The 10059-nt window shown below is 44.8% G+C and overlaps 1 protein-coding gene across 1 annotated transcript; it reads left to right on the forward strand.

Annotated features, from left to right (window-relative positions):
• Positions 5957–8822, forward strand: CITED2 (Cbp/p300 interacting transactivator with Glu/Asp rich carboxy-terminal domain 2). The gene is made up of 2 exons (XM_001925774.5): positions 5957–6213; positions 6676–8822. Exon 2 carries the CDS (start codon positions 6684–6686, stop codon positions 7503–7505), a length of 822 nt encoding a protein of 273 aa, XP_001925809.1. The 5' UTR covers positions 5957–6213; positions 6676–6683; the 3' UTR covers positions 7506–8822.

Here is a 10059-nt window from a genome sequence, read left to right on the forward strand (position 1 = left end):
TCCAGTTGTTGCCCACCTGTGGACAAGATCAGTAGTTTGTAGGGAGCTCCCATTGTGGCTCAGCAGTAACGAATCTGACTAGCATCCATGAGGACACAGGTTGGATCCCTGGCCTCTCTCGGTAAGTTAAAGGATCCGGCATTGCCATGAGCTGTGGTGTAGGTTGCAGATATGGTTCGGATCTAGTGTTGCTGTGGCTGTGGCATAGGCCAGTGGCTATAGCTTCTGATTCAACCCCTAGCCTGGGAATCTCCACATGCCACAAGTGGGGCCCTAAAAAGACAAAAAAAACAAAAAACAAAAAAAACAAAAAACAAAACAGTAGTTTGCAAACCTGACTAAACATCAGCGCTAACCAGAAACTTTAAAACAAACAAACAAACAAAAACATATATAGATCTTCAGGCCCCATACCCAATCTACTGAATCAGAGATAATGTCCTAGAATCCTTACTTTAACTATCTTCTCAGGTGACATAGTATCAACTTCATCAAGTTTAAAAGACCCCTTTTAAATAAAAATATTTCAACTGTCCGCCCATGGTAATAACTACATTTCTATCAAATGTGAAAATACATAAAGACAGAAAAAACTCTTCTGAGTTAAGGAATGATATCAAGTGTATTTGTACTTTATTATTTTTTTTCTTTTTCAGCCACACCCACAGCATATGGAAGTTTCCGGGACAGAGATCAGATCCAATGCCATAGCTGCAGCAATGCCAGATCCTTAATCCACTGTGCCACAGTGGAAACTTCTATACTTTATTAATTAGAACCAAATCCATAGGTTTAAAAATTATATAAATATCTTACTTTGACACACAGACAAATAAGACTTTATTCAACTTGCAGATAACACAAGGCTGCATATAAGGCTTCTGCCTCTGTACTAATCATGTGTCCTCATCCTGACACTAAAGTCCATCTGCAGTTTCCGGATCTGGATCCACTGACAGTTGCTACCCCAAATTATTCCACAGACCAGTAAAATAGCATTTTCCACCCTGTGAAGAGGAAAAACAAGTGAAGGAAAAAGAAAGGCAGAAATAGGGATTGATATCACACTTCATGTTCAAATAGAAGCCCCTGCCTTGTTATGGTGGCCAAGGGGATGGTGGAACAAAGTGGCAGCAGTGTTCTTTTCACCAGCTGAGATCTAGAGTCAAGGTCTTGGAAGGAAGAGAAGAAGAGAAAGTGCCCAACAGTGGCTGTCTCTGACTGATTCTTTCTCTCCCTTTCCCCCAATCTCAGAGAAGATGGCCATGGGGTTGGGGGAGGGGGTTGTGTTTGTTTGTTTGCTTGTTTGAGTCTCTCAGAGATTCAAAATCCTCCTTTCTGAAGTGATGAAAGGAACCAATCCCTACTTGTTCAGGTGAGGATTAGGTAAGATCATTTAGGTTAAGTACAAAAAAAAAACTAGTATTAGATCCCACAATGCCCCCTAGCCTCATCCCTGCCCACCATTCAGGTATAAACTCTTTCATATAGTTTTTGAAGCTAGACCCTTCAGGCAGCCTTTATTCAACTCAAAGTCTGTTGACGCTCAAGGCTCACCTCTAAAAGCTCTGTTTCAATCAAAACTTCACATCAATGGGACCTTCCTCTATACTCAGCAGCCAGTGATTCCTGGATGAGCCATCCTCCCAAACAGACCAGTTTCACTCAAGTCCAAGACAGGCCACAATGCAGACGGGGGTGAGCTGCTGTTCTCCTTTACACTAGATTTTTCTACTGCCAGCCTTGAAAGTAACCCTCTCTAGAAAAAATCTCTCCTGACCCCCCTCCCCCTACAAGAGCCCTTTTTTTGGATTCCCTTAGAACTTCTGCTATATTCCATTCATTAACTCACTCATTAATCTAATCAGTAAAGGCATGTTTTAGACACTGAATATTCAAACAAACAGGCAAGGTTTCTGCTCTTTTGGAGCTGCCATTCTAAGGGAGAAGACAGTAAAAATTCAATACACAATATGTCATGTGTGGGTAAGTGCTAGGAAGAAAAATGAAACAGTGTAAGAAACAAAAAGGGATATTATTGCTAATTAGGTAAGATAGTCAGGAAGGCCTAGTTGAGGTGTTGTCTGAGTAGAAACAGGAAGAAATAAAATTGTGGGCCAGCAGATTTGGGAAGAGAGTTTCAGGCAGTACCTTTCTTCCATAACAACAGAGGTCTCGTTTTATTAGGTTTTTCCACCACTATTACAGGTTGAATTGTGTCCCACCAAAAATGTGGAATCCTAACCCCCATGACCTCACAATGTGACTTTATTTAGAGATAGGGTCTTTACGGAGGTAATCAAGCTTAAATGAGGTCATTAGAATGGGCCCTAATCCAATATAATTGGTGTCCTTATAAAAAGGGGAAGAGTTCCTCTTGTGGTGCAGTGAGTTAAGGCTCTGACTACAGTGGCTCTGGTGGCTGCAAAGGCATGGGTTTGATCCCATGGGTTAAGGATCCAGTGTTGGCCACAGCTACAATTCAATACTTTTGACTTGGATTTGATCCCTGGCCTGGGAACTTGCGTATGCCACAAGTGTGGCCAAAAAAGAAAAAAAAAATTTAAAAATAAAAAAGGTAAATTTGAAGAGTAGGGGGAGGGAGTTGGGTGGTTGGGGAGCTTGGGGTTAATAGATACAAACTATTGCCTTTGGAATGGATTAGCAATAAGATCGTGTTGTGTAGCACTGGGAACTATGTCTAGTCATTTACGATGGAGCATGATAATGTGCGAAAACAGAATGTGTATATGTATGTGTAACTGGGTCACCATGCTGTACAGTAGAAAAAATAAACTGTATTGGGGAAATAACTATAAAAAAAAAAGGTAAATTTGGACACAGAGATACACACAGGTGAAAATGCCATGTAAGGATTAAGGCAGAGAGATCAGAGTGATGCATATACAAGCCACAAAATACTAAAGCTAGCCGGCAAACCAACAAATCTAGAAGAGGCGTATGGAACAGATTTGCCCTCACAGCCCTCAGAGAAAACCCTGCCAACACCTTGAGCTTGGACTTCTAGACTCCAGAACCGTGAGACAATAAATTTTTGTTGTTTAAGTCTGAGTGGTATAAACAAAGTTTGTGGTACTTTGTGATGGCAACCCTAGGAAACCAATACAACCATCTAGCACCAACAGGACCACACACAGATCACTGCCTTTCCTGGATTCCCAGGATAAACCCCTGGTTACACTGGGCTTTGCATACCTCTGGTTGACTGACAGCCCCCTAACTGGACTCCCTGTTTCCAGTCTTACTTTCTTAATCCATTCTCCACAATACTGTCCTGATCTCTCTAAAATGAAAGTTTGATCCTCTCACTAGTTCACAAGCCTTCTCTCACATCTCATTATCTTCAGGATACAATCCAAATTTCTCAGGCTGGGGACCACAGGTTCCAGTCTGCTTACCTCTCCACAACTTATATCTCTCACCTCTGTCCCCTCCTGGGACAGCCTACTTCTACCCATCCTCAAGGCTCAACTTATCACCACCTACATTGGGAACCCTTCTCAAGGCCAGAAGACTAGGTTAGGTGTCCTTTCAGTGTACTCCCAGAAGTCGTTGTGTTTAATGCTGCTGTGGCACTTATCAGAGTGTGTCCAAGGCTTGTTTGTCCATCTCCACTTTCTGACCATGAGTTGTTCTCTCAGTTCTCTCCAGGAGCTAGCAAAAGTGCCTGGCACTTGGTAAATATTCACTGTATGAATAAATGAACAAAGCATACATACCATGTTCTAACCAGCTAGTCCCAGAATGATTTTTTTTTCCCCTCTAACGGGTGGGGAATGAGGAGTTGACCTTTCAAGGGATTTCCCAATAGAAATGGCATCCATTGGAGCAGGATGGAGCTGCACCTTTCCTTAATGGTTGCAACAGGAATTTAGATCAGCCATTCAAGAGCTGGTCCTTGTTTTGCAAGACACTGCAGTACAAGGAAGAGAAGAAAACAATCTATCTGGCAATTTTTGAGTCTGGGATTGACCAACATTTTCAAGTCTCTTTTTTGACAGGAAGTGTCAGGTCTCTTCCAAGCCTCTGATTCTGTAACTGCAAAACCATGACCTACAGGTAAAACTGACCAGTAGACAAATTATGGGATTGTTGCAACCAAAACTGCAGTGTATTCTGTGCCTGAGTCTCTAAAATGTAAATATTTTTGAGGTTTAAAAATTATTGCACTCATGGTTATAAATCCTGGAGAGTTTGGAAAAGGAAAGAAGAAGAGAGAAAGGCAATAACAATGTTTAAATACATATATTAAATATTACATACTTACATAACTAGAGAAAGACAGAGGGCTAATAGATTCAAATAATCAGGTTTTTCTCTCTTTTGCAAATTCTTGAAAGGGGAAATATATCAGAATTTCCAGTCCTCTAGAAATAGGGCCTTAAAAAGTCCTGTGAGCAAGAAGGGAGGGGAAAAAAGGGTGGTAGTGGGGGGGGGACTTGCTCTTCACAGCAGGAAGTCTTCAATGGCTATCGAGTTATGAAGAAACAACTCTGAACAGAAGTCCTTATTCGGAGCGCTAAACTCGCTTTTACCACATAAAGAGCAATATAAAAGCTCGGAGCAGCCTCATCGTGGTGTTGGGGAAACAACTCGGCTTCCCCATTTGAGAAAGCAAGAGAGCTCTGACTGGGTAGTGGCCCAGACCGGTGTTAGGGCTTTTATTTGCAAGTCAATGAGCCAAATGGACGACCAGGCTAGTTGTGCCGCGTTCTGGGAAGCAAGGTTATTATTATCACCTATTGCCCCACTGAGAAATTTCACTGGAAAGGAATAGTCCCAGCAGTGTGTATGCTCGCGGTGCCATACGGGACGTGCAGCTACGTGCCCACCTCCAGAACGACTTTATTTACAAAGCGATTACCATGTTATCTATCTGTTTTCCTTTTCCAGCAACAGCAGCCTTACTCAGCCCTCGAATTTCTTAATTACAAACCCGTTCACTTCTAAAGCAACCCCAAACCGTCTGGCAGAACCCAGAGGGAGGCTGTGCAAGTTTGCACACACCCCCATCTCCCGGATCAAGGGCAACAGCAGAAGCAAGAAACTGTATGTGCAAAAAGGTGGATCTAGGGACGAGGATCGCTGAGTTTGTTTACAGAGGAGAGACGCCTCAGCTCGGATGCCAAAGCTACCAAGAGCTGCAAACGCAAACTTAGCAGAAGCACACGTACCCGGGAGCGGCGAGTGGGCCCCAAAACGCGGACAGGATTCCCGGCCGCTGGAGCGGAGGCAGCCGAGCGCTAGCGCGCTCAGTCCACCTGCAGCTGCAGCGGGCTGCCGGTCCCCGCCCCCAGCCTCTGTCCTTGAGGCGGGGGAGCGGGGGGGGGGGGGGGGGGGAGATTCACCTACACGCAGAATATCTAGATCAGGTCACCTAATGCCCAAATAGAAACACAAAGGCAAAACCCAGGAAAGCGTGCACAGGGGAGGGGACATTCTTTGCCTAGGGCTTAAAAACGCACTGGGGTAAACACAACCATTCTTTGCAGCCTGGGTAAGCTTTGGTAAGCTCAGGGAGGCAAAAAGGCACTATGGACGGCGTGGGCGCTGCATTGAATCCCCTTTTCCAGTAAAAAGCAGCTCAGATCGGTAGGTGAGCTGGGGGTTGGGGAATCCGGCCAGAGGGGGGCGATGAGTTTTCCTCGCTTCTTTCCGGACAGGCGCTACCTCTAGGCTGAGAGTCAAGGGAAGATTTTTTTCTCTGTGCCGGGGGCCGCCGTGCTGGCTCAGTGTTTGTGGAGGAAACCAGGATCCGGGGGCCGCGGGGCGGTGCCTGGGACCGCAGCCTCTGCGCACGTGCCTCCGGCCGAGGGGGAACTCGGTTGCCAGACCCAGTCCGGGGTGCTCAAAGTGCCGGAATCCGCATTTTCCCTCCGCCCCCCCGGGAGGCTCTCGCTCCGCCCTTTCTGAAATCCCTTATATTGACTGTGGCCAAAGCCCTAAGAAACACAGCTCATTGTTGGCAGCTGCCGGGCGGTCTAGCGATCTAGCGAGCTGTGAGGCAGCAGAGGGGAAATAAAAGGGAACGGCTCCGGTCCTGCCCCAGCAGCCGCTGCAAGACCTCGGCGCAGACTTCGAGACAGCGAGCGCCTTGCACACCGGAAAGGCCACCTCTATGTGCTGCTGAGCCGGTCCTGGACCCAACGATCCCGCCCTCGGTCTTCAGAGCAGAAATCGCAAGGACGGAAGGTAAGCGCGGCGAGAGAAGCTGGCTGGGGCTTCTGCCAACCCAGTCCGACGAGGGCTGGGTTTGCCCGGAGGAAGAGCGTGAGGCGGAGCTGGGGAATAACAACAGGATGTGCAACAACAGGATGAGGAGGGCTGATTTAATGCCTGAAGTTCGCGGCAGGGCTACGGGGCACTTCCTTTATTAGGCGACATCGGGGAGCAAAGGGGGGTGTGGGCTTGGGTCCCCCCGCCCGATCGCAGGGGAAAGGGATGTTTGTGCAGCGCGCGGCTCTGTTGTAGATGGCAGGTCTGTCTTGGTGGTGAACCCGGGTGCACAGGCTCCTGGTGGGATCCTCGGGATGATCGCAACCGAAGTGTGTCTAGGGAGTCTTGGGAGGGGGGCAAAGGCGAGAAAAGGTGGGCTGCGCTGTGGTGGGCGACACGTGTGGCTACGGTCTTAGCGTCTGCTTTTTTCACTTTCAGGACTGGAAATGGCAGACCATATGATGGCCATGAACCACGGGCGCTTCCCCGACGGCACCAATGGGCTGCACCACCACCCTGCCCACCGCATGGGTATGGGGCAGTTCCCAAGCCCCCATCACCACCAGCAGCAGCAGCCCCAACACACCTTTAACGCCCTAATGGGCGAGCACATACACTACGGCGCGGGCAACATGAATGCCACAAGCGGCATCAGGCACGCGATGGGGCCGGGGACTGTGAACGGAGGGCACCCCCCGAGCGCGCTGGCCCCCGCGGCCAGGTTTAACAACTCCCAGTTCATGGCCCCCCCCGTGGCCAGTCAGGGAGGCTCCCTGCCGGCCAGCATGCAGCTGCAGAAGCTCAACAACCAGTATTTCAACCATCACCCCTACCCCCACAACCACTACATGCCGGATTTGCACCCTGCTGCAGGCCACCAGATGAACGGGACAAACCAGCACTTCCGAGATTGCAACCCCAAGCACAGCAGCGGCAGCAGCACCCCCGGCGGCTCCGGCGGCAGCAGCACCCCCGGCGGCTCCGCGGGCACTTCTGGCGGCGGCGCGGGCAGCAGCAATAGCGGCGGCGGCAGCGGCAGCGGCAGCAGCAGCAACATGCCCGCCTCTGTGGCCCACGTCCCTGCTGCAATGCTGCCGCCCAATGTCATAGACACTGATTTCATCGACGAGGAAGTGCTTATGTCCTTAGTGATAGAAATGGGTTTGGACCGCATCAAGGAGCTGCCTGAACTCTGGCTGGGGCAAAACGAGTTTGATTTTATGACGGACTTCGTGTGCAAACAGCAGCCCAGTAGAGTAAGCTGTTGACTCGATCAAAATCTCGGAGAAAGAAATCAAATCCCCCAACTTCTTCGGCGTGAATTAAAAAACATTCCCTTAGACACAGTATCTCACTTTTCAGATCGTGAAAGGTTTGAGAACTTGGAAACAAAGTAAACTATAAACTTGTACAAATTGGTTTTAAAAATTGCTGCCACTTTTTTTTTTTTTCTGTTTTCGTTTCGTTTTTGTAGCCTTGACACTCACCTCCCTTATGTAGTTGAAATATCTAGCTAACTTGGTCTTTTTTGTTGTTTGTTTTTACTCCTTATTTCCTCACTTTCTCCAGTGCTGAACTGTTAGATATTAATCTTGGCAAACTGCTTAATCTTGTGGATTTTGTAGATGGTTTCAAATGACTGAACTGTATTCAGATTTATGAGGGAAAGGAAAAATTGCATTAGTTGGTTGCATGAACTTTGAAGGGCAGATATTACTGCACAAACTCTGCCATCTCACTTCATTTTTTTAACTATGCATTTGAGTACAGACGAATTTTTTAAAATATGCTAAACTGGAAGATTAAACAGATGTGGGCCAAACCGTTCTGAATCAGGAAAAGTCATACTGTTCACTTTCAAGGTGGCTGTCCCCCTCCCCCATATGTACAGACAATAATAGGGTGTGGAATGTCGTCAGTGGCAAACATTTCACAAATTTTTATTTTGTTTCTGTCTTCAACATTTTTGACACTGTGCTAATAGTTATATTCAGTACATGAAAAGATACTACTGTGTTGAAAGCTTTTTAGGAAATTTTGACAGTATTTTTGTACAAAACATTTTTTTGAAAAAATACTTGTTAATTTATTCTATTTTAATTTGCCAATGTCAATAAAAAGTTAAGAAATACTTGTTTTCTAGAAGTCATTTGGGGGTGGTTATTCCCTTTGGTGGCTTTCTTTTTTTCTCTTTAAGTTGAACACTTTATTGATGAGAGTAAGCATTCCAAAGGATAAATTACAGGACACTAAAACAGGTCATGATGAGCTTAAAGCGGAGAGCAGGATTTAACATAATTGGCATAATGCTTCATTGTTATCACTGTAACATGCCTCTTGGTGTGGTTTAATCAAAAGCTGCAAAGTTGTTAGAGCTTTTTTTCTTCCCCTGAATTGTCATCATAAGTGTACTCCAGAGTTAGGCAGGTTTGTAATACTAAATGTTATAAATATTTTTTCACAGAGAGGGAGGGGGGAAAGACAAGTATTTCTGGTTATACCTGATTCAACTACTTAACTGGAGGTAGACTGGAATAAAATACTGGGAGAGTGATGAGGATGTATTAAATACAAATCTGCCTTTATCTCTAGTGATGAATTTTATTTCTCAGCAAAAGTACTAAGGAGAGGCACACAATTTCTAGCTTAATCTCTGCGAAAGCTTCTGACTGGTTTACAGTTCTAAGAGGAAGAGAGGGTGGAATTCCACCTTGAGGCTTTCTATTTTGTTCTATAATATTTAAAATTTACTCAGCAAGGTTGACTCAAAGGTCAAGTTACAACCTTCACAAGATGTTCCCTCTCAAACATGCCCTGTTTTCCAGAATTCTGAGTTTTTGCTGTAACAGGCATTGGGTGCAAAGAACATAAGGATAAGAACCTTTTAAATTTTACCTAGATGCATTATCAAGGCATAACTATGGTTAAGTATGTGTCACGTTCTGCCTTATATAATCAAGCAAAGGAAAAAGTAATATTGTTAAAATCTCAAATAATCCCAGTTGGAAAGAGAAGGAATTTTGTTTTTCCTTTCATGTTCTCCTAGCTTATCTAATAAGAGCAACACACCTACCTTTGTGGAAAAATAGTCTTTTGTATATAACCTGAAGGAGTATAGAAATGTAGGTTGAGGAAAATCTCACAAACAATCCCATAAAAGCATTTCATTTAGACTCTGAGATTCTAATTTAAAATCCCATATTTCATAATTTTAAAAAATCAGGAAAGGAGGATATACAGATGTGTTAAATTACAGTGAGTCTGGCCTAAAGGGTGATTTCAGTATAATTCAGATCACCTACATTCTATAATTCTATTTCCAAAGCAGGCCATTAAAATTAAGATGTACACTCCACAGGGTTTTTTATACCTCTATAATTGACACTTACTTATTAAAAATTATATTGTAAATAAGTAATTTCTCTGAAAATACACCATCATTCAAAACTCTACCCCATTTTAAAAGCTAGTCCAGATTTCCCACATTAATAGTTAAAGCTGAAGTTTTCTTCAGCTAAGAGATGTCAATACTAAATCTGCAATCAGCAGTAAATCTTCCCGGCTAAGCATTTTCACAGTAAATTTTTCTTTTTCCTTTTTTTTCCCAGAGCCTCAAGTGAAAAAGTATGTTTGCATACATATTAATACTGCAATTCTAGTTCTTTTTCACTTCTGCCAGGGAAAAAAAAAAGGAGACTATTGGAGGCATTGTTTTTTGCATAAAGAAAGAAGCAAGAGGTTTGTCTTGCCACCACCCTTCACCATTTATTCTGCCAGGGAATAAGCCACAACACCTGCTCTGTCACTAAATTCTTCCTGCTG

The sequence above is a fragment of the Sus scrofa genome, chromosome 1 (genome assembly GCF_000003025.6).
Source record: "Sus scrofa isolate TJ Tabasco breed Duroc chromosome 1, Sscrofa11.1, whole genome shotgun sequence".
NCBI classification, from domain to species: Eukaryota; Metazoa; Chordata; class Mammalia; order Artiodactyla; family Suidae; genus Sus; species Sus scrofa.

Coding starts and splice junctions, on each gene's coding strand:
- CITED2 (XM_001925774.5), top strand. CDS start 6,684: ATGGCAGACCATATGATGGCCATGAACCACGGGCGCTTCCCCGACGGC.